At 27.7% G+C, this 26537-nt stretch overlaps 1 protein-coding gene across 1 annotated transcript in view; it reads right to left on the minus strand.

Moving 5' to 3' along the window:
* LOC107451624 (uncharacterized) overlaps positions 1–10348 on the minus strand; it is a 52900-nt gene extending 42552 nt beyond the window's left edge. Inside the window, exon 1 of the mRNA XM_016067781.5 lies at positions 9700–10348. Within this exon, the coding sequence (XP_015923267.2) occupies positions 9700–10135 (436 nt within the window). The 5' untranslated portion in view covers positions 10136–10348. The remainder of the gene's footprint in view (positions 1–9699) is intronic.
* Positions 10349–26537: the final 16189 nt, after the last annotated feature.

Raw genomic sequence — 26537 nt, forward strand, 5'->3', positions numbered from 1 at the left:
TATAACGTCCTAATTGAATTCGTCAATTTCATGTAAAAACCTTTAAAATTAAATGTTTGCTACAAAAACAGATTCCACGTTAAATATTCCTTGATAAATACTGTCAAAAAAATATGTAATTTAATGGCCATTTATCGTTTTACGGGCAAGACTCGCTTTTTAAGCTAAATGGTAAAGTTCTGTAAATTTACGTTATTAGTGCATCACTATACCGTACTGTTTACACACCCAGGAATCTACAACCTAGTCGATTTTTCACGATCGAAAGTGACGTGAGACTGCTGTAAATCACTCCGCTCTAACACTCGTCCTGAAAAATGATTTGTTATGGTTCGATTTTCAAATCAAGCTGGGTTCCGACATTTGAAATGGGATTTAATATAAAAGTCCAGATCATCTGTTAAAAATATTCTTTTTTATAACTAAAATTCAATTCAACCAAAGAGAGAAACCTTTCTCAATACCTCCTTAAAAATGAACATTGATAGCAGAAATAATTGCAGAAACTGCATTGCAACAGAACTATTTTCAAATATGATTAATTGCGAAATTAACAATACTGCTAAACAAAAAGCTCTTACTGAACATTCAATTTTTTTAAAACAAAATTATATATTACGGAATTTAGAGCTGTAATTTTTTTGCTCTTTCAGGGCACTTTTTCTAATACGTTGCTATAAAATTTTGTTATAATATGTAATAATATGTTCGAATACAGTTTGTTGTAGTATTTTGTTATACAGAGTTCCCGCAGTCCATGAAAACCTTTAGTAGTGGCAGTAAGTTCTTATCTAACTTTTAGTAGTGGTAGTAAGTTATTTCTTATTTCAATATACCACTTATAAGTGCTTTAGAAAGCTGGAATTTTTATACTTATATACTTTCTTTGAAAAGCAATTTTAGTGGTGAACACAGAAATTAAAATATTGACATTTGTTCATTTTCGTTACCACTTCTTAAAGTTTTCAAGGTGCGCGGGATATGTACTAACATTCACTTTTTAAATGTAATTAAAGTACCAAAAAGAAGTATGTCTTAAATTAGGGGTGCACAACCTAATGCCCGCCAACTCTCAATGTGCGGCCCGCAGCAGCAATCTGAACAAAATAATAATAAAAAAAATTTTTTTTTATATATTTTTATTTATTTTATTTTTTTTGAAAATAAAAAAACTAAGTTTTTGACTCATCCAAACTCCATCAATGTAGTTTTTCAATTGCTTCAATTGCTCGATGGTTAACACTACTGATTTCCGCATAATTTTGAAAATCCCAATATTTTAATACGACATTATTACGATACGCGAATCTCGAATTTTAGTTATCAATTTTGACGCTTTTCGTGTTCGCCGATTTCATCGTAAATTGTATAACATTTCGGTAGCTATTGCTATCGCGATTTTTTTAAATATGTTTTAACGTCTTGAAAGTTATATAACGCTTTATTTGCGCAAACTTCGTAGCAAATCTAAATGACTTATCGCAACTCATTTCAGTATGGTTTTTAAAATTTCGATATTTTTAGCACGATATTAATATTATTACGAGTCGCTCATTTAAATAACCATTACTTGACGTGGTTTATCTGTGCCAATCTTATTGCAAATTTTCGATTGTTATTTTGGCAATTATTGCTACGCATTTCTACAAGGTTTTGAAAGTCCCGATATTTTTTACACGCTCTTGCGGCAGTTTCGAATCCCGTATTAAAATACATCGATCATTTTCTGACGTACTTTATTTATGCCGATTTCATCGTAAATATAAAGAGATTTTGATAGTTTTTTTGGTAGCTATGACTGCTCTTTTCTCCGTGATTTAAAAATTTCTGATATTTTAAATACTATAGTTTGACAGCTTTTGAATTAAGCATTAAAATAATTATTTTTTACGTTCTCTGTTTGTGCCGATTTTAACATAAATATAAGAGGTTTTTGAAACTCTTTTTCCCTGTTATTTCTGAATTTCCACTTGTGATTTAAAATATATTGATATTTTAAGAAAGTATGAAGAAATGATATTCATAAATTTCTATTCTGTTTTAATGTTTTTTCTTGAAACTTACGTATCTTATTACGTATCTTAGCAAAATCGACACCTTCCCAGAGAGAATTAAAAAAGACGAGATGTGTAAATTTATATTAAACTCGGTCCCTTTTCAGAAAAATAATTCAATACGCGTGCATATTTCTTTATCCCCGTGAACACGTGCAAGTTTAACAAAGCATACCCAACCTATTCTTTTTCGTTGTCATATGATTAAAAAATCACGCATCGCGATTCGCATTTAAGCGTTTTAAAAATCATACGTTTTGATTCTCGCAATTTATAAATTACACATCGTAATTCGTATTCTCGCGATCTAAAATTGCACATCGCATTTCCTATTATTATTAACGAGATTTAAAAATCATCCATCGCGATTCGTATTCACGAGATTTAAAATCACATATCGCGATTCGTTTTCTGGCGTTTAAAAAATCATTGGCTGTTACTCTTGTCGCAATTCAAAAATCCTACAACGCGATTCATATCCACGCGTTTTAAAAATCACACGTTGTGAGTCTTTTCTCAATCTAAAAACCACACATCCCGATTCGCACTCAGGCGATTTAAAAACCACGCATCACGTTACTTATTCACGCAATTTAAAAATCACGCATAGCATTCGTATACAAGCAATTTAAAATTAACACATCACTATTTCTATTCACGCGATTTGAACATCAGGAAAGGAGGAGCACCATATAGGACAAAATCCAAAACTGATTAAGTTATTTGCCCTAAGTTTAATATTGTCCAAAACAGCAGCTTCTGTCGAAAGACTATTTTGCAGAATGAATTCGGCATGTCGAAAATTACAAAGCAGTCTGCAAACAAAATCATTACATTTTCATATAATGGCTCGCAAAAGCTATCACATGATCAAGTAGATAAAATTATCGCAATATTTAAAAATTTTCAAATTGCAGAATGACCATTAAGAAATGTTTTAAACCATTTTCTGCCTACTTGTACTAATTTATATCATTTATGATTATATGCTTGGAAGTGATTTGTATATCATTAAATTTTTACTGTAAAAAATGTAACGAAGATTAGTTTCGCAAAGTAATGTAACTTTTAATTAATTGTTAATATAGATGTGTATAAATTGTAAATAGTAAGTGCCATGTTAAAAAAGTATTGGTCATAAAAAGTTGTAAACAAGTATCTTAATAGTTTTTTTATTATTAAGGAAAATAGCTCCTTCAAAATTAAGGTTCTTTTCTCTCTCAGGCCCGCCTCTTATAATTTATTTAAAATAAATGTTTTAAAGTTAAAGTATATTCCCTTTTAAATATTGAATCTTATTTTGCGCTGAAGGGTGTTGCTTTAATTTTAATCATTTTTAATGCTATAAATTTTCTTTAAATCAAAGTGTTTAACTTGCATTTATTTTAATAACTAGAATATTTTTTCTTAAATTTAAGTTAATGAACAAACTTTTTAATGTTAAAATTTAGGTTTAAATGGACTTTCGTATTATGTAATATGATAAAAAAAACATGAATTTTCCCATTGTGTTTAACTACTTCAATTTATCTGAATCTTTTTTACAGATAAATTGATTCGAATTTTCAGATTCTTTTTTTTCCCCAAGTAATCAGTTTTGCAGTTACTAATTTTAAGCATTCAAAGGTATTTAATTTTATGCAAATACAATACAAGGTTGACTTATGAAAGAAATTTAATGCCTAGAACAATGATGTTTAGATAACAATTACTACCTACAATTGCTGTCAACATATGTCTGTCTAAATACTTTGGCATGCTGCCCTTAATTGGTCAATCTGCTGTCCGGGAGGCCCTACACTCAAAGAGTTCTGCATCCCTATCTTAATTGGTATATTAGTAAGTTTTTGAAATAAATAAAAAAAATAGATAAAAAGATAAGCATTTTTAAAAGTTAGGAATCAAACTTTTTTTTAATAAGGTGTTCAAAGTGTCACTTGACACGTTCGTCATTTAAGCTATTTTCAAACATAGTCAATCAACATTTAATAACTTTAATGTTGATTAATTATATTTAAAGGCTAAAATTGGATCAAATTCTCTATGAAAAAAAATAAATCTACATTGTGCATGTTAAAACACTTGTCAAATATTTCCATGATGATCTTTTCTATCTATCAATTACAACTGACAAGTGTTAGCTTCTGCATGATGTTATTTGCATTTTAATTGAGATTAGTTTTCATAATTTACATCCAAAGTTTTTTAAAAAGAAAGTCTTAAAGGTACGTTGAGGTTTCTTCCTTGTACTGCTTATAACTCAGCTTGTTCATAATGTTAATGTTGGTTATTTTCAAGATTAATCAATGAATATTGACTATATTATAAAATTCAGAGCTCAAAAAGGATTTTTATCGAATGTGTGGCCCACACACTTAGTTTCGGTAAGTTAAGTTAGGTCCAATATGCCACTCTCTTTCAGTGGTTTTCAGGTAAACTCTAATGTAAACTGAATCTCATAGTTTGACCTTCCAGAAACTTCGCTACTCCCAACAAAAAGTCCAAAAATAAGTCAGCAAACTAGCATCCCATCAATTGCTACTCCAGTAACGCAATTCCTTTAATCACTACTCCAATGATGCAATTCCATCGATTTATGATTCCATCAATTGCTACTCCAATGATGGTTGTTGTTGCTGATACTGGCAACTAATTCTAGTATATGATTCTAGTAACTGATTCTAACGGATGAATCTGGCAAACTTATAGTTTTTTTCATCCAAGAGGGCAGTAAACTTTCACTTTCTGGTTGTTTCACTTCCTCGTAACTCAATAGCGACACTGATGGCTTCGTTACGCCATTACTCGATCTTTTAAAAATTATCCAGCTCTGTATTTATCTGATCGTGGGGTGGACCCTCAAAGTTATTGCTAAATTTGATAAATCTAAGCATAACAAATTTAATAACAAAAAAATAACAGTCCATAGTTACATAACATTTCAATTTCTCAGGACATGTCTGCACGCAGTGATCTACCATTTAGTTAATGTAAGGCCGGCTGCTCCGTCTAGCAGCCATATATATATATATATATATATATATATATATATATATATATATATATATATATATATATATATATATATATATATATATATATATATATATATATATATATATATATATATATATATATATATATATATATATATATATATATATATATATATATATATATATATATATATATATATATATATTTGATTTTAATATAATTTGTTTTATGATTTGAAGCTATAAAAATATACTACGATGTGCAATGCATAATTTTTATGTAATAATTAGAATAAATCAAAAAAAAGTTTTTATTGAATTTTTTTTAGGAAATAAAATATTAAATTGAATGCAATTATTTCAAGGAGGTATTTGAGAAGTTTCTTATGAAATAAATTTTTGTAATCACGCTTTTTATGAAGTGTAGGAGGAATGGAATGAAATTTCTTCAAATAAATAAAAAGTCATTTGAAAAACACCTTTTGATCAATATACAGTGAAAAGCATAGTTCTTCAGTGCAGAGTAGTAAATAAAATATCACAAATTATTTTATTTCCTCAATTTATATTCTGAAAACCATTTTTTGTCACTAAAAATATGCGCAATTGCAGAAGGACAGAATATCGTTTAATCTTATCATGGCTCAAAATTGAACCATATTATCAGTAAAGAACCGAATTGATCCCATGTGATAAAAATGCTTTGTAACCTGCCTATCTTGTATGTTGACAGCTGTCAAACTTATTTAGGAATATTATAGAAAACCCTTCATAAGTTAACTGAAATTTTTTAAAAACTTTTCTATATTATTATATTACGCATAAAAATTTTGCAAGATTTGTGAAATGATATTAAAGACTAACCTACTTATGAATTGACCATAAGATGAACCAAACATATGACATTTGTACCGAAGAAGTTTGTAAAATAATAGAAGAAAAATGAAACTACAATAAATGCAATGCTTTCTAATTGCATATATGCTCTAATGTTGGGATGCATCACTATAAAAATATGTAATATTTAAAACTAATTGTTTTAATTTTTATAAACAAATTGTAATTAATTGTGCAATTTACCTTATTTTTAAAAATATGTGGAGTATTTTCGGAATCAAATTTTAAAGACATGTTAAAAAAATTTTACTTATTTTATTCTGTGATACATAAGAATTATATAGTATATATGAAGATAACATGATTTTAGATATGTTAAAAATCATCAGGACCACCTATCTTAATTGAGTACTAAAGAAGGTTTCACTGACTCTAGAATTTATAACATATGTTGTAAAGCTGTTTCTTACAGTACTTTTAATACAATGAAGAATTATTTAAACTAATGTTTTGAAAAATGTTACAAACAAAAAGCGGAGTATCATGAAATGATTTTTGAAGTAAAATAAATTTTTACACTTAAAAATACAGTTCCTTTAAACGAAATCCTTTCGAAACATAAATGGGGGAGCCTTTTAACGAAGTTCCCTCCAATTTTTTTCAGAGAAACGCGGGTAACTGCATCTAATAGTTTGGCCGGAATTTTTTTTTTTTAGAAAAAAGAGCAAGAAAGTTTTTTAAAAAAATTATTTAATTGAAAAAAAAACTATGTAATAATAAAACGACTAAAATTGCGTTAAATTATGATTAGGTACAAAATATGTCTTTATTCAAATAATGTTCCTTTAAGAAACTCAAGGCAGTTTACAATCAGTAAAATTATGCAGTAATATAGTTTCGAATAATTTAAAAATTGAACGGAGAACAAGTTTTTGAAATATTTATAAAAATAAATTACATTGAAGTAAACTTTTTGTGAAAATTTTTATGTTAAAAACGAATAAGAACAGATGAGAAGAACTTACTTTATTTACGAAACATTTCATAGAAAAATGATACTTTGGGGCACACTATATAAAATTTGTTATTTAAAAATAATCTAAAAAAAAACTTTTTTGAAGAACTATTTTATTCTTATTATGCAAATAAATTTTTTGGTAGTAAAAATAAAAGCTATTTAAAACTATTTTGATGCTTTAAAAATGTAAATGAAAGTTTTCATTTACGGTATTAGGAAGTAAAAGCACACTTTTTGCAAACATAACAAAGGAATATTTATGTTATGATTTTCGCAATTAGTTGATTCGTATTGTATGGAAAATGACAAACAAAACTTTTTGAATTTCACAAATAAAATAGTTTAGTATCGATAAAAAATATTAAAAGATTTATTAAAATCTAATTCTGAAAAGAATGAAATAAATCAGAGAAAATGAGTGAATCTCATAAGTTTTCTTGTTCTCTATTCAGTGAATCAGATATTCTTTAAACAGAACAAATAATTATTGGCTTTTCTATGTTGTGTTAGTCTCTGTTCATTCGAAATCAATACAATCGTTTGTGTCATAATCAGTTTTAATCATATTTTTTCAGTTACACTGTTCTTTTTTCCTCCCGATTTTATTTATTTATTTTTAAAGTACTTAAATATTTAGCCTGGATGCGAGACACTTTATGTAAGACTCTAAAGAGGAATTCAAATATACCAAAATATAGGAAATAGCTGTATAGATATATGGAAATAGCTGTATAGATTAGTTCCTCTAAGGATGTGAATTAAAGGCCATTAAATTTTAATTTTTACTACCTTTATTGATTATTATGTCAATAATATTAAATGGAAAATTAATAGTTTTATGACATTATTAAAAATTTTTATTTTTACTATTAACTTCAATTATTTTGTTTAATTTTCAGTTAAATTTCCGTTGATTTTCATTTTTGCCCTTAAAAATGTATAAATGATTCTTTAATATATAGTCGCATTAAGATGGTTTTTAAATAAAAAAATTAATAAATAAAGAGATTCCAATTCGTACATATTTTAGGCATATTAGCATGGATAATAATAAAGTTTTTTTTAACAAATAATGTTATTCTATTTGGAATAGGTATGAATAAATTTATAATCGGCAAATATAGAAGCTTAGTGAGAACATAGACTTATCTGGGCCATAAAATTTTTCTGAAAGACAGTCTAGAAAGTGTCAGAAGAAACAAACGAACAATGCATTTTCATTCTACTTTCGTGCAACAACAGATAATCTTTTAAATCATTCATAAATGCAATGTTGTGGTGTCTCAAACCAAATCAACTCCAGAATTATTAATATTGAGTATCTTTAAATAGATATTCTTTAATTCCTCTTTCCACAACATTAATTTTAGAAATATATATTTTTCCATTTTAAAGGGAAAACAAAAAGTCCCTCAGAGAACTTTTTTACCCAATTGTTTATGTAAGCATTATTTACTTATTTTTTTTTAAAATTCCTTTCCTATTTCTTATAGTATGAGTAACTATTTTAATTTCTTGAATTTAAGAAGCTGAGAAGAATGGGCTGACTGTGTCTTATAAATCTTTTTACTTAATTGTTTTTTTTTTTTTTTACTTACGAAAATAAATGCTTAAATTTGCAAAAGAAAACAAAATTACAGCCCTTATACTCTCCTTTCATAAAACTTTTTGTAGCTAAAAACTCTGACCAATTAAGTCAAATTCAGTTTTTAAGTAATAAAATTGTACCAAATGTTGCCCACTATATTAATTTTATCTTTTTTAATACAAAATATTTAAATCCACGTTTTTGAATCGCCAATTACAGAAAAGTTATTCAAACTTATAATCCAATGTTTGACTCAAAAGAAGCCAACAGTTTATACCGATGTAAATTAGTAACCACAAAATTAGCTATAAATAATTCCACAACTTCACTCAGTAAAAAGTGCGGACAAAACTACCAAAATATGATAAAAGTAACCTTGCTTTATAGGAACACTAAAAAGCTCGGTAATTTTTAATGATTTTGGTAGAATTAGCAATGAAGCATAGTTTTATTATGTGTGAGGAAATTTGGTAAATGTGGTAAAATTTAGTAATTTTATCATGATGCCTTAGAGCTTGGCATAAAAACTATTTATTATAAACCATTATTAATGCTTCTCAGTTTTGTATTTTTTACTAAATGAGTTTTATACTAAATTTTGATAATATAAAAAAATATTTTTTACTAAATTTGGAAATTAAGAATTTCTGGTAAACAATTACCATATAAATGAAAAGATTACCGAATAAATTTTTTAAATACCGTATATTTTAGTTTTATTAACCTAAATTATGTTTTTAAATTTTTTTTAAAATTTCTTTTTTTTTTTTTCTTTTTTTTAACCAGAAATGTTATTACGGTATAGTATGGTAATTTTACGGTATAGATTGGACAACATTTGGTACAATTTTACTACTGCTTTCATGAAGTGATTATCATTGTAAAATATAATAGTATTTACCCTTGAGTTTTTAATGGTAAGGAATTCGATTCAAATAACCTTTCAAATATGTTATTATTTGAATTTAGAGGATTTTGTTTCATTATTAAAATGTGAAGACGATAAAAAATATCCTACAATGTGCAAAATATGTTACTAATTAAAATAAATAATTTTTTTACCATAACTAAAAATTGCTAAGGAAATTAATTACGTTTATTTTATCGATTTTTTTATATAAACTATTTTATCGCACTTGAATTTAATTTCTTCTAAATAAAAATAATATCCTTCAAGAGTCTTTGGTAAAAGAAATATAAAAATACCTTGTCCATTTGCAGCTTGCAGAGCAATAGCAGAATTCCACTGTGGTTGTACAAGAGCCCTTTGACCGGTTGTCATGTGAGAAGACCATACATTAGGTTGTGGTAGTCTTGAGTGATGTGGAGTCATGAAACGGCGGTCATCCAAAATTCGATCCATTAAAAAAAATTCTGGTCCGGATATGTCGTCTGCAGTTTTTAGTTTGGGTCTAAAATTGGCATCATGTCCTGTAGTATGACCCAAATAAAATTCAGTAGGACTCCAAAGAGTAGGTCTTGGTGAGTTTGTCTTAGAATCTGAGAGTAGAGAAGCTACCGAGAAATTCGAGATTAATTCCGATGTTTCTCTTTTAGTGGGTCCCATTAATATTTCACTCTTGGTATCCACATTTTTTAACGCAGGACTTGGACTTCGTGAACAATCTGTTTGGGTATCCATTTCCAAAAATTAATTTCTTAACATAATCCCTTTCGTTGATTTACTTTGCTCAAAAATTAATTTTCTTTTGGCTGCCTGCATTGAATGAGCGGCCGAAGCAAACTGGTTGGGGCAGTAGTCTCAGCCCGAAACTGATACCCGTAACAACAAAATAAAATTCCCTCTCTTGGGGAGAAAAACTCCCTACCTTTTTTTTTTTTCTTAAATTAATTGAGAAATGAAGTAACCGCCTTGAACTAAATAGGTGCTGTGTGTAAAAAGAGGCACCACCTTAATGGGCGTGGTTAAGTTTTATAAAGGTCCTCCCATTGGATGAGTGTTGACATATCCTTGCCTCCCTTTTCGTCGTTCTTAAGATCCTCTTTTAGGTATGAGAAACAATTCTCAGTTTCTTTGATAATAGGAAAATTTTTCGGACTTTAAAGCTGGCTTCTATTCACAACAATTGAAAACTTTTAAATAGTAAACTAATTTGAAATAAAATTATCGAACATCAAAATAATTACATACCGGGGAATAGTGCGGACAATCTATATTATATACATGTACGTGGTTATAAAATCAATGAGATTTTTAAAAAATAAAACAAAGAAAAAATTTCAAAAAGAAAATTTTTAAAAAAATTAAACGAAGTGGTATATAAACCACATATAAATAACATATAAACCACTTATAAGTACGCGGTCGAGGAAACTTCTTCTGAGTAGTTGTTTTAATTTAAATTATGTTTTATTGAAAGTTAAATTTTGTTTAAATTATGTTAGTACGGCATATGCGGAGAACAATATCAACAGACCGAAATGCTGGACCACAATAGACTTCACCATTTGTACAGAGAAATATATATTTGTACACAAATATTTATTCTAAACTTTAGTTTTTAAAAAGTAAACAAAGCTAGACGGAAGTAACGTATCCAATGACTAATGAACGTATCCAATATCCAATGAGCGAGCTAAGCAATTCGAAAGGAACCGCAAAAGCAGTTCCATGGTTCGACGAGCGTTGGCGAGCAGGGGATGGAGTTCCTAGTAATTCCTAATTTACTAAACAAAATTTTGAACATATCTAATATTTATTATAAATTTTTATTATAATTTTCTTATTAAAATTTAGCATTTTATTTCGATTTTAAGCATTTGAGATTTTATATTTTATTATACTGAACTAACTGCTTAGATTTGTGATTTTTTTAAATGTTTCCCTACTTTTTTTGCTGACATTTTTTATTTTGTTTTATTTTCGGATAATTAAAAAAATTGCGGGCTTTTTAATCATCGTCATGCTGGCTGCTGTTAATCATTGATGTACTGTAAATACTTGATAGATTAATATTGATGCAACAAGGAAGCACCGGTGAAACTTGCGATTTTTTTCAAGAAAACTGTTGTGTTTATTTACATTTCTAAATTATTTTACATTTTTATTCTCATGATAAACTCTTTTTTTCTTTTTTTTTTTGATCGATTAATAACTGGTTTGATTCCGAAAGCTGCTGCATTGCGTAGTCCTTAAAAGAAATTTATGAAAGAAAAAAAAAACAATTAATGCAGGAAAAAGCAATAAAAATGAAAGATATGTGACAAGACATCAGGGGACACAACACACAGGAGCCTTTCAGTTGTCAGTGGAAAAACCATAACTGAGAGTGCCCCGAGGCCCCATAATGGATAGACAAATAAGAGAAAATCATTATAAGAATTGAAAAGCACAGAAAAATAATGAGCCGGCAAACACAACTTAAAAGTACACACAGTGAGACTTAAAAATGATATGCCAACTTATAAATAAAAATAGTTACAGTTACTGTTAGAATAACCAAATCAAAATAAAATATAAATTGCCAAATCAGTAGGAATTGTCTAACTTGTCCCACAGCCCATTCTGACCAAATTTCAGATTCCACCAAATTTATTTTTTGCAAACAGAAAAATATTATTTATTTTATAGAATGCAAAACGTGATCACTTAAATATATTGAACAAACAGGTACTGAGTTAAATAAACGAATTAATAGTCACAGATCAGTCATTAAAAACTTTCCTAAACATGATAATTCTGATATTAAAGTGGTTCATTTTCAAAAACATTCTTTCAAAGATATTAATATACTTATTCCTAAATAAATTGAGGATTTAAATTTAAGATTAGATTATGAAAATATTTTTATTTGTAAATTAAAAACTTTAAACCCCTATGGGCGTAAACTTTAAACCTTTTGTAAATTAAATGGAGAAGGTAACCTAGATTTAAATAGTGTGTGCATTTATAATAAATTGAGAATTTTTAATAATAATATTTCCTGCAAACTGAAAGGATGCAAGGGGTAAACGTAAAGGTGAAATTAAAAATAAATTTATTTTGGTAGTTTTCAAAATTTTCTGCTTATTGGATGCCAATGATTTTAACATTAAAAAGATTAGGAGTTTCATTTATAGTTAAAATGGATGATTAAAGAACAATTAAAAATTATAAAATTTTCTACCCCTGAATTTAAATATATTGTTTTAGATCTTATTAAGTTTAAACTTGCAATCAACAATTTTGATTTATTAAATGTTTCAAAAATTAAAAAAAGTATTGTGTGTTATTAATTTTCTTGATAAAGATTTTGAAAGGGGTTTGCTACCTATGACTGTTAATAAACTTTCCGAATATTTCCCAATTAAAGAGAAGATCTGGGTTTCTCTTTGTTTCAGATATTGTAAGACTTTAAAGAAAAGAATTTGTAATTATAATTTCTATTGTAAAAATTTAAAAGATTTGGAGGATATTTGTTTGTGCGAACAAGAGCATTTTAAAGATTTTGTTAATAATGATTTTAAGCACATTGTCACTGGTGACCTTAACCTAATTAATAATAAAGATTTAAGATTTCTCATGGGACTTGGACTAAGTTAAGACTAAAAAAAAAAAAAAAATGCAAATAATGTTACTTAAGTTTTATTCTTGCTTCAATCAGTAAGGATTTAGATTGTTTTTGTGCGAAATGTTCAAGAAAATTCAATTGGCCTTTAGAGGGATTTAGTGAATGGAAATTTTATGTACTGTATGATTTCAAATAGAATTTTTTAAACAATAAATGTAAAATACCAGGGTTTTTATTTGAATTCTGATTTTATTAAATATATTAAGGAATTGAGCTATAATTTTATTATTTGTGTCGTTGATAAAGCCTCTAATAACTCTAATAATTTTTTGCTTTATGTGCAAAAATAATTTTTAAACATTTAATGAGTAAAGAATATGAAAACAATAATACTTTTGTCAAAATTATTAATTCTAAAAAAGAAATTGATAACAGAATTTTGACTTTTTCCAAGAAAATAGGATTAAAACTCAATAGTTTTAATTACCCTTATTTATTTCCTACAATTAAGTTCCACAAAACACTAGTTAAATTTAGATTTGTAACTTGCAGTACTGGCTGTTATAATTCTGCTTTTCGTAAAAGATTTTTTAGTTATTTAAACATTATTTTAAATAAGATTATTTCAAAGGATAAGCATTTTATTACTAATAACAACCAAGACTTTATTAAACATTTAAATAACAATAATATCAATAATATTCCTACATGTGATTTTGAAAATATACCACGCAAAAATTTACCAATATACCACACAAATATTTGTTTAGAAATTTTTGATAATTATTTAATTAATAAAGACCTTAATAAGGAGGATTGGATTTATGTAATGAAAACATTTTCGAAAATTATCTTTTTAATGGTATTTGTTTTTACAGACAAATTAAAGGTATTTCAATGGGTAATTTTTATTCAAGTAATTTTGCTAATATTTTCTTACATTATTGTGAACATAAATTTTTACAACATAATTTCGTAATTTAGTTTAGATTTATTGATGATTTAATTATTTTTGATTGCAATGATTTTGATTTAATTAATGATATTTATCCTAAAGAACTAAATTTAATTAAGACAAATACAGAAGATAATTGTGCATATTTTTTAGATCTTAAGATTAAAATTCTTAACAAAAAAAGTTTCATTGGATTATACGATAAAATAAGGGATTTTAAATTTAATGTAACTAGTTTAACATATTTTAATTCCAACTTGTACTTTAAGATTTTTAAGTATATTGTGATTAGTCAAATTCTTAGGTTTAAATTTATTTGTAATAATAAAACAGATTTTCTTTCAGCTATAGGAATTTTCAGGATTACCTTAAAGAATAATAATTTTCCTTTTAGTTACTATAATTATGATGTTTTAATTTGAAATATTTTAAATACATTTAAATAGTTTGGCCGATATTGAAGCCCACATAAATAGGCCTATGCGATGAAATTTAGGATTTATTTTCCAAAGCAAATGGCAGCATTTTTTAAAAAAATTTTGCTCATTGAATATCTATCTTTTTGGTTTCTTTTTTCAAGATTTTCAAATAGGCACTTGATTTATTTGATTTATTTGATTTATTTATAATATTTTCTCACTGATTTGGCAATTTATATTTTATTTTGATTTGATTATTCAAACTGTAACTGCAACTATTTTTATTTATAAGTTGGCGTATCATTTTTAAGTCTCACTATATGTACTTTTAAGTTGTGTTTGCTGGCTCATTATTTTTCTGTGCATTTCAATTCTTATAATGATTTTCTCTTATTTGTCTATCCATTATGGGGCCTCGGGGCACTGTCAGTTATGGTTTTTCCACTGACAACTGAAAGGCTCCTGTGTGTTGTCAGGCAGTGTGTCCCCTGATGAAGTACTGTCTTGCCAACGCACATATCTTTCATTTTTATTGCTTTTTATTGCTTTTTCCTGCATTAATTGTTTTTCTTTTTCTTTCTTAAATTTCTTTTAAGGACTACGCAGTGCAGCAGCTTTCGGAATCAAACCAGTTATTAATCGATCAAAAAAAAAAAAAAAAAAAAAAATTCCAGGGGATTCATAGTTTATCACTACATCGGATAGACTCGGATTCATAGTCTATCACTATAGCCGCTTCTCTATTATTCCCTATATGGTTCTTTTTGTTTTTGTCTGTAATAATCTTTGAATCTTCCACCCGAAACGGAAAAAAAAATTCTTGTCATTAGAATTTTATGTACTAATAGTTCTGGGAATTGTCTTGAAGCATGCAACGTTATTTAAGCAAATAACGGTGCGGCAATATACGAATTTCATAATAAAAAGCGTTTCCGCAACGGAACATTGTGGGCCATAGATTATTAAGGATCCACAATTTCCTGACATTGTGCTCAGCATTGCTCTCTTGTATGCCTTACTTACCAGGCAAGCTAGTTCCCATCGATCTGAAGCTGGGTGGGCTTCAAGCCGCCTCTGGGGGTCGAACCCTAGTCCTTCACAATGAGAGTTCATTACCTTAAGCACTTATCCTTTACGGCTCACTAATTTCATAATAGTTTTTGAAAATTATTGTTTGCTTACATTGTTTGAAATATAGAGTGAAATTTGCCAGAAAGTGAAATTAAAACAGCAAAAAAATCCATGTGAAAATACGGACTTACTCCGGCAGCAGAGATTTCAGAAGATGTTCGTAAAAATTTTTTAAACCTTAACTTACGAATCACACGAAATTTTATAATGTAGCAAATATAGGAACAGTCCGTAAAATAAGCATCATTGGCCATGAAATAACTATTACGATCGAGGCGTACATTGGAGATATTTTCAAATAGTAGCAAGCCATGGTTACGATACTAATAGTAATACGATACTTTTACTTCTTTAGCCGTATCTAATTATGTATAATAACAAGTAATAACAAAATTCTTCTATAATTCCCTCAACTTTGTTATCCTTTTCTCTATAACTTCGATAATAAGCAGCTTCTCAGAAAGTGATAAATTCTTCACCATTAACAGTTCGGATATTGGTTAAAGAACATGGTCCAGAAACGTATTAAAGCAAAAACTTAAGGAAAAACCTTTCACAATCATTAGAAGAAACTGCTTACAAACGTACAATAAGTTTATCATCTTCCCGTTGGCGTTTCTTTTCCATTTATGATCAGATTGTATTCAGACATGATGTTTGAGAATTGAAATATACCTGCATTATCTTGCTTCTAGATTATCAGAATTCAACTTTTAAAAGAAGCCATAGGTTGAGTAACACAATTTTTTGATTGTTATGCATCTGATTCGCGACTTTCTTGGATATTGATAAACTGTTGTCGGGGCCAATGCAGTGCGTCGTGTGTCAACATAATGTGTGTCAACATAATGATCTATTTCATTAATAATAGTGCGTTAACTCAAATTTTCTATTTTTACATAAATTCTGTCATGTCTTTTACAAACATGCCTAAAAAGGCACTTACATGCCATTATACTTTCACAATACTTCACACTAACGTGGTAATCATACTTCATAAGTAAGTATGGATTGTATATTATAATTATAGAATTATCATCAGGAATTTACCCATTTGTTATAAAAATACAGTAAAGAGGAAGACCATCCCCTTAGATATCAGTCACGTCATTGAAAGCATCTGAATTTCTTACATATACCGAGGAACTATCAAAACATGGAGTACCTTGCCTATGAAGTCAGTGTAGGATTACTTTTCGCTGCAAATTTAGAACATTTGCTTTGTCTTTCCCCAGGATTTCATGAGCGTTTTGTGTCATTCCTTCTTCTGAGAACGAAATGAATGTATAAATGCATGAAATTAAGCTCTAGAAGTCCTAAAATGTAAATTTAACAAACTGAAAATATTTTTAATGAAATGATTCAAAATTAGAAAAAAGTTAATCGTTAAATTTTGTTTAATTTCAAACTCCGAATCTATATTTCATGTTAACTTTATAAACATTCAGTAACAATTTCAATAATTCTTATTCTTTCTTTTATTTAATCTAAGTAAAAATATACTCTACTCTTAATTTTGTTTTTATTTAAAATAACGTATACGTAAGCACGTATACTTAAAACGCAATTGCTAAAAATTATTTTAATATTTTTTTTAAATTAAATAAGAAATAAGAAATCACATATAATTTTAAAAAAGATAAATAAAAAAGAAAAGATATGCTAACAACATAATTAATGTTGCCATTTACATATTTTCCATCATATTATTTTAACATAAATTTGCTAAATAGTTTGCTGAAATTACATTTGCGTTTAATTTAAAACGATGCTGCAAGTGTGGATTTTCACGCTCGCTACAGGAGCAGATCACACGCTTAATAACTATAATTAAAATATTAAATATTTCTTTGTTTCTGAAATTCAAAGAAAGTAATATACTATTTTTTAATATAAAGTATCAAAACTTGACTCAAAATTTTTTTTCCATAGATAGAGATCATTCTGTGACAATAATTAAGAGTAAAATCAAATATGCAGACCTACTGTAACGAAGATTAGTGAACACTTTCCTGACTCTCAATAACAGACAGATATATATATATATATATATATATATATATATATATATATATATATATATATATATATATATATATATATATACCTGTTCAGCTATGTGAGACCATAAAGCACAATGATTTTTGGCAGAATCTTTCCACACAGTATTACTTTATAAATTAAAACAAGCTAGTCAACGACTAAATTCTTTTCCATTAAAATATGAAATAGTATACACATTTACAATTAGTATTCAAAACACATTTAAGGAAATTTTCATCCACTTTTTTGTGAGCTTATTTGCATTAAATAGATATTTATAATACTTTCACCTCCGAGAAAGAGGGTGAAAGTGTTATATATTTCTGTTATTAAACACTCTTCAAATCTAAAGAGGCCTATATCTTCTTGGATTCTAGATTAATCTTTTTTTCGATATTTTTTGTAGTTAATAAACTTTGGATGATTGTATTAGTAGACAGCGCCTTTCAAAAGAGGTAAAAAATAATGGTTTTATTGGAGTAGGAGAAATAACGTTAGATAATTTTCAGAACATTCATGAATTTTTCCTCAAAATTCTAAAACAATAAAAAGAGCGATTTCTGGTTTTGAGTAAGTAATTTAAAACTGCGCGTTTCTCAGATTTTAAGTTTCTTAAAATCTAATCTTATTGCAGCTTAAACTGATGAAAAGCTATTTGAACGACGCTAAAAATACATAAAAACAAACATGCGTATCAAAAATCTAGTAACTGTTAACTATTTAAATATCTTTCAAAATCTGTTGACTGTAAAATAATACTGTCATAATTTTGAATGAAAAAATTAATAGAGAATCTAAAATAATATTGTAAAGGTTGTATTAAATTAAAAATGTTATGCTAGGAAATATAAATTTTATTTATTACTTCAAATGAGATTTTGCTCGATACCGCTAGAAATATTTTATCACAATAATGTTAGAGAATGTAGTTTTTTTTTTAAAAAAAAGGTGTTTTACATTTACTAAGTATTTATAAAAAAAAGTAAATAATGGTTTAAATAATTTCTTCCAAACTTTTTCTAAATCAAATTGTGTTTGAGCTCCATCTATACGAGTTTGGAGATTGTAATTTTAGAAGTGCTTTGTGAGAACATTTTTGTGTGTGAACGCTTCGCGAAGAGCGCAAATAAAATGAGAATTTTATAGTCCATATATTATTTGAGTAAAGAATTTTCTAGCGTGATTTCATATTGAACGAGACAAACTATATTGAAATGAACTTTTTAGTTCTAATGAAATTGTGTCTATAAATAAAAAATATGCATCGATCGTTAGAAAGGAAGAGTCGCTGTAATGACGAAAGAGAGTATATTGTAAATGTAAAAAAATCAAAGCTAGATCATATAACGCATGAGAAAATCCTATATTTATCCATCCTTCTAACTATTCTTATGATTTCTTATTTTTATAACCTTCTATTTTGTACTTGGATGGCCACCGTCTTTCAAAAACACTAATAGGAAAATACGGATCTTTTAATCAATTTAATAATCTAAGAACAGAAATCCTTCGCTGTGATTCCCTAATAGAAATATTTTTTTAAAAATAATTGCTGTAGTTGCAGTTCGTTTACGTCGCACTAGAGCTGAACAATGGGCCATGGGCGACGGTCTGGGAAACATCCCTGAGGATGATCCGAAGACATGCTGTCACAATTTTGATCACCTGCAGAGGGGGTGCCCCCCCCCGCTTCAGTAGCCCGACGACCTGCACGCGAAGTCGAGCACTTTACGGTAGAACAGTTTAACGAGGACCAATACCGCACACCCTCGGTCCCTACGCAAACTGATCCAAGTGGTCACTCACCCTCACACTGACAGTGATGCTTGACTTCGGTGATCTGTTGGGAACCGCGCCTTAACGATCAGTCCACAGCGGGACAAAAAAACAATTAGGAAAAATAATTAGTACAAATAATTAGGAAGCGAAAAGAAAAGCTCTAATGTTCTTTTAGAAATTTAGCGATCAGTTCGCTCTCTGTCTCTCTCTCTTTTTTTTCCTCTTTTTTTTTCTTTTTAAAGTCTTAGGAGGATGCTGATCGTTTTATTAATACTATTTGAACAATTTAAACATTTCTTTTTTAAAATAAATTGCCCCGTTTGCACCATTTAGAGAACCCAATTTAACAACGAAATTTAAACAATATTATTGATTGAGAAGTCTTTTACGCCTTTTTGAAAGTGCGCAGCCAACAGCTAACATTTTTATCGTGATGCAGGAAATAAGGACCGTTGATTTGTGGAATGACAAGTGAAAAGATTCCAATTTGCTACTCTTCCTGTTCTCCTTGGCGGTCAGTCCATCAAGTTAATGCGCATCATTGATTATCTCTTAAATTCACAGTATTTAACGAGGTTGCCCGAAATATTCTCTAAACAAAAACTCATCTTTTAAAAAGACACTCATTTGAAGTAGCACAACGCATTAAACACTAGATATAATTAAAAACTAATTCATCACATTTTTACTTTGTAGATTAATATTGACACAGTAAAAAAAACTATTCTTGCTTTTGGTGGAGTAAATCCCCAAGAACCAAGAATTATCCGTTTTACGACATCACCACTTTTGGTGCTGAAACGGTTCTTTTATAATCCTTAATTTTAATGAGTCATAATTTTGAGAAACTTTATTTAACATTAAAAATAAGTAATAAACAACAGTTGAGTAGCTAATAAACATTAGCTGTCGAGAAAAGAGTTATTTTCTTAACTGCTGAGTATTCATGTTAAGCCTATGTTTATTCTGAAAATGCCACTGTGAAGAAAATATTTTTAATATTTAAAAGTTACTCTCTTGTAGCATAAAAATTTGGAAAATTGGAGAAATATTCCTTGACTGAAAATCTTAAATTGGTGAAAAAGTTTTTAAAATACTTGTTTGTCTGCAGAAAAAGCCGCAAGCAATTGTCTTCATTATTTTTCTTGGATTCCAAAAGCTGACTTTTATCCTTTTTGAAGGCAGCATGCACTTTTTATGTATATAAAAACAGTTTTGATAATTAAGCATGTTTGCATGAATCACATAAGTTAGTATGAATAATAGATATAAATTACTGTAATTAGTCCCATTAAGCCAAAATTATCTTAAATACTATGATTGATGCACTATATGTATCCTAAATAAACTTTGCTTTATTTCAAATTACACTGATTTCTTTTATTGTAAATATCCTTGGTTATCATATGTTAAGAAGAAAAATAATAAAGCCTGTAATTTTAAACTATATATAGCATAATTTAGATTTAGAACAAACTTCAAAAAAAAAAAAAAATCACCCGACATCAATTAATTAATTTTATCTGACCAGGTAGCTCACCGGTCAGCTTTGTTTAAGAAAATGGGCTAAAATGTGTAAAGAACTTGAAATACGTATTTTGAAATATGTTTCGTATTTATTCAAAAATTAAGATCCTTTTTAAAACTATTTCATAGTTTTTTAATGAAAACAAATTTTAAAAAGTTAATTTTGTTTAGGAGGGATACAATTAAAAAAAAAACGAGATTTTCCGTTAAATAATTGTCGTTAAAGGAGTGTCGTTAAAGCGATAAATAAGGGTGTCAACAAAAATTTTATCTTCATTATAATAATCTGCATAAAACATATTTTATTCGCTTATTATACGGTTCTTGTGAAAACTTATCATAGAATAACACACTTCATTGTACTGAAATTCTAAGATAAAAGTTTTTCCGTCATAAGATGTATCAATAAACGATAATATCGTTCAACTATTAAATTTGAAACAAAATTTGTTTGATTCTAATAGGAATGGATTAGAAAAAGTGGCCACAGTTTTGTATTTTGATATGCAATTAAAAAAGAAATATGGCTTATGATGTTTTCACTAATAACACTTAAAAGATTCTTCTTAAATCTTAAATATCTAAGCGTCTCTTTTTCTTATAGAACAGTAAAAATATCACTTTGCATTAATTCGTTTATCCAAATATTATTCCATACGAGAAATACATTTTAGTAAATATTTATTATTTTATTTGATAATAGTCTAAAAAATTTAGAATTGTAATGTATTCTTATTGGTGCAAGAGGGTAACTTCAAATAAGCTAATTAATTAGTGCTAACTATTGATTAAGTTACGAAATCGCACATAAAAACATGCTTTCTCTGAATAAACATATATATTTTACATATTTGGACTCCTGCTCCTTAAAATTTGGAAGGGGGGAGGGTAGACAAAAATTCGAAAAGTTTGGATCACAAATTGGGGGATTAGGAAACTTTGTATATCTGGCGATGGTAAATTTAAAAAAAAAAAAAGAAAAGAAAAAAAGAAAAAACAAGCAAAGTCACAGCCACAAATGAGTAATTCAAAATAACTAAAGACAAATTCAAAAGAGCAATACCCAGTTTTTCTCCGTTGCTAAGCAACCAAGTTTAGATCAGACAATAAAAAAATGAAATAATGTTCTGTGATTTCTCGGGGAGTTTTATTTATTACTAGCCAATAAAAATATTTCGAAGTTCTCAGGCAATAGGAATTTTTTTTCCATACAAATTGAAAAAAATAAATAAATAAAATAGTACAAACAAGCATTCATGAAAAAAGTTTAAATGAAATGTAAAAAGATTGACTGAAGCTAAAATTCAAATGAAAATCAAATGAGATGTTAAATCCACGCTAACGATAAGAAAAATCTCGTGTATTATATATTTATTTTTTAAATCCCTTCTGAAAGGGTCAGTAAAATTCTGCAGTTTCCTTTACATAGCATATTAACGTTGATAATTTCCATTAATCACTTCCAGAGGTCTCAAAAAGACTTTCTCCCACCATTTCCTGCTTTTAAACTAAATTTTATAGAGTATTCTATTAATTTTTATAGCATACTTCGTGATAAGAATAAAAAACCCAGTGAAATTGATCGATAAAAACTGTTAGGGAATGTAACAATGAGTTTTGATTTAAGTTCAGATTAAATGAAAAGATGTCCAACACCCAGACTGGAGTAGAACATAAAAAAAATATATATTTACGCTTATCCGGTGGTCTGAGATGCATTCAATAACAACAAAAATGGAAGCTCCGCTAATGAACTGCTCATTGCAGTTTAACTACCGCTTTCGTGTAAGGGGTTGTTGTCAAATTGAGAAAAATGGTTGCTTCATCGAAAACAATTTAATTCTTGCGTCTATTTAAAATGACTCGCTATCTTTGAAGAAAATTTTATTTAAAATGATAATTCTTTAAAAAAACGTATGCATAGTTTACTTGATTGATATATAAAATGCAGTATACATTTGAAAGTATATTGATTTATCATAGATAAGTTTCAAATTTTTTTGAAAAAAAAAAAAACTGGTACAAAATGTAAGAAAATTGTCATACTTTTACGCCTGACACTGCTCACATAATCCACAAAATCTAATTTTAGTCACACTATATATCCTATTTAAATCCTTCTTTGTATTCTGAACTAAAATTTAATTGAAATAAACAGTAGTAAAACAGCAAATTTATGACATTATTTTAAAAAATTTTCATACTTACATTGCTGAAAAAAAAAACGTTAAAATAAAGTGGCTATTGTAAATTTTAATGTAGACAGGCACCTTAATTTGTAATCTTCTATCGAATAACATAAAGTTGTTTTCCAATTATTTCCAAATATTTAGCAATTATCAAATTTGGGTAATAAAAATTTTCTACTAAAAATTCCACATAAATTATTTTTTCCATGAAATCAAGTCCAAATGCATATGGCTCTAAAGTGGGGTACTTACGGGAGGCACTATATTATAATTTTTTATATCCATACAATATTATAACCGAAATTTGGGCAATTTTTTTTTCAATTGTCATTATTTTAGAAATACATTGTAAATGTATTGTTCAATGGAGATGCTCTTAAGTGCGATCACCGCTCTTGAGAAATTTACTCAATAATTTAGCTCCTGATTAATATATATATCAAACCTCGAAAATTATAGTGACCAACAAGTCATGTAAAAATTCTGACTGAATTTGCATTATTTGCAATTACATGACCTACCAGACATGTAACCTTTCAAGCAATAATAACTTACAAATTTAGACGAAAATCACTACGATATCAGATGGTTCGACTAACCAGCATCGATTCTACTTTACAAGATATTATAAGATTCAACTAGATTAATAAGATTTTTTTTTCATTTATTGGCTATTCCATTAATTTCGCTTATTTTATTACTCAATCACTGTCCACTAGAAAATAATTTAGAACAAGGCTTTTAAAATAACACGCTGAAGGCTTCTAATAATATTACTTCCTTGTTAATAAAAATGCTTTCATCAAATAATAATTCTATTTACTTTAAAGTGTTGATGAAGGATTGTTGTTAAAATTATTTTCTTCCACAAACTAACAAGTACAGTGTGTAATAAAAAAAGAATACACTAAATACCTTCTTATTAGACGATCAAAAATCCTAGGAATCAAGTTTAATGGTTCAAAATCCTCGCCTTAAATGCTCTTAAAAGTACACGATTTTTTAAGTTACGAAATCAGAGAAAACTATACTTTCTGTGAGTAAACATGCTTTTTTCTCGTCGAACTTCTGAACATCGGGTAGCAATTATATTTTTAATATTAATAATAATAATTGTGTGTTAATATTTTTTTTTGCGTATGTCGCCATTTCATGAAACTTTCTTAAGCGAATTGAAAATTTTTTGCATATAATTATAAAATTCGTTTATCTAAAGATAATTCCATGCACAAAATTTTCTCGTCGGACTTCTGAAAATCGGGTAACAATTGTTTGTTCAGGTGAGCAGTCGAAAATTCAAACTTAAAAGTTACATCAAAATGATAATTTTCCTTTCGTAATGTGTAAATGTTTATGTTAATTTTCTTTTTTGCGCATGTCGCCATTTCATGAAACCTTTTTAAGTGAATTGAAAAATTTATGCATATAATTATAAAATTCGTTTATCTAAAGGTAATTCCATGCACAAAATTATTTTTATAAAGTATTTTTGTCATTATTTTTTTACATTATTTAATTTTAGAATAGTCAAAAAATTTAATCCTGCAATGTATACAGATTTATGCATCATTTGAAAGAAAGTCATTTTATATGGGAAAATACGAAACTTGAAAAAAATCGATCGAATAGTTTCTGAGTTATCAAATTTTTAAAAAGTCGAGCATTTTCGATTATTATTGAATAAAACAATAACAAATTATAAATAACTACTAAAATATTTTTTGTATTGATTTATCTTCGGATAAATAAATTTCTTATTCGTGTGGAAAAAGTCTTTTTTTAATCACTGTTTTGGTTTTGGAGACATAACGAAATATGCAAGAAGTAAAGTTAAGTTAAGCTTCGCTTGCCTTTTAAAAAATCATATTAATTTCAAAATTCGTAATTTTGGTTAAATGACAGCGTCAATATATTTGTTACGAATTGCAAATTATGTAAAAAAATTGTAGAGATTAATATTGTTTTAAAGTTTTGGAGGTTCAAATAACAAGTGGTAAGAAGACCAAGTGAAGGAACAGCTCTTACCAGTGAATGAACATCCAATAAAGGAACACTTAATTTCGGTTACTTTTTAATGCTCTTTATGAATTTATAAGCCATACAAATATTTTAAAACAAGCCTATTCTTGAAATTATAACGTATAAATACTTGGAAAATGTTAACTTTTTTTTGTCATCATGAATTGAAAATTAAAGTGTCAACATATTAACACATACTGTTCATTCACTGGGAAATCTATACCCAGTAAAGGAACATGCCTGTTGCCTCACTATTTAGAAGTTGTTTTTCGTATTTTTTAACATACTTTTAATGCGGAACATCACTAAAGGTACAAGAAAATTAAAGTTTATCTTTAATTTTCATTAACTTAGAAAAAAACCAGTAAAGGAACACTTGTTCCTTCACTGGTTTTTCATCGTTCGGTGATCCAGTGAATAAACACCCCCTTATCTCAGTACTTTATTATGCTTAAAAAAAATAAAACGTAACTTCAATAACTATATTTTGAATTCTCTTTTTCACAGTGAGAAAAATAAAACTATTACATGCAATTAATTCCACTTGAAACATATAAATACAAACACTCACCTTATAATTTTTTCAAGGAAACAAGGTGTTGCAGAGATAATAACAAATTCAAAAATTTTTCCAGAGAAGTCTATTTTACCAGGTAATCCAAAACATTGCTAGATGACTTCCTATTGTTTGGCAGGTAAGCTATTGTTACCAATCAATCTAAAGAAAAACTTTCAAATTCTTATTTTTAATCAATATATATGAAATGCTCCTTCACTGGGTAGTGTTCCTTCCCTGGTTGGTTTGCCCTAATTAATAATTTTTTGAAAAATTATTTAAGGATTAATTTAAAGTTTATGAATAGGAACTTGTTGCATATCATAATATTTAACGATAATTCAAAAACGGTTCTAAAAATTTTCAATGATTATACATTGTGCTATGATTGCAAATAATATTTTTTCAACTAGTGATTTTAAAAAAAAAATTACATTAAGTTGATATATTTTAATATTTTTAAGCTATCATAGTATTGGAAGAGAAATTATTGTTTATTGATGCATTATTCATAAGAATTTCATTTCACTTTCTACAATTGTATTTACAGTTAAAAGCAAAATACCAAATATCTAAGGTTCCTTTTTGTCACTTTCAAATTAGACTTTGTTTATTAATTAGTATTTTAAAAAATATCTAATTACGTTAAAAATAATATTTTATTATTAGTTCGAACTATTATTTAATTGGATTTAATTAAATTTTAACGGTGCAAATCGCGAATCGATCGTTAAATTTATATAATTGCTTTTCTTCCAGAGCACGCGAGATGTCACTTCTCTTAACCCCACAAATGATAGTAACACTTGGTGTCGTGAAATGTGGAAAAGATATTATCTTTCGGTGGAAAAAGCAGACTGAAAAATGTCTTTTTTTGTAAAGATATTGAGTTCACCCCCTAACACCAACGATATC

The sequence above is a fragment of the Parasteatoda tepidariorum genome, chromosome 11 (genome assembly GCF_982258835.1).
Source record: "Parasteatoda tepidariorum strain Cologne lab strain chromosome 11, Ptep-v5.0, whole genome shotgun sequence".
Lineage (NCBI taxonomy): Eukaryota > Metazoa > Arthropoda > Arachnida > Araneae > Theridiidae > Parasteatoda > Parasteatoda tepidariorum.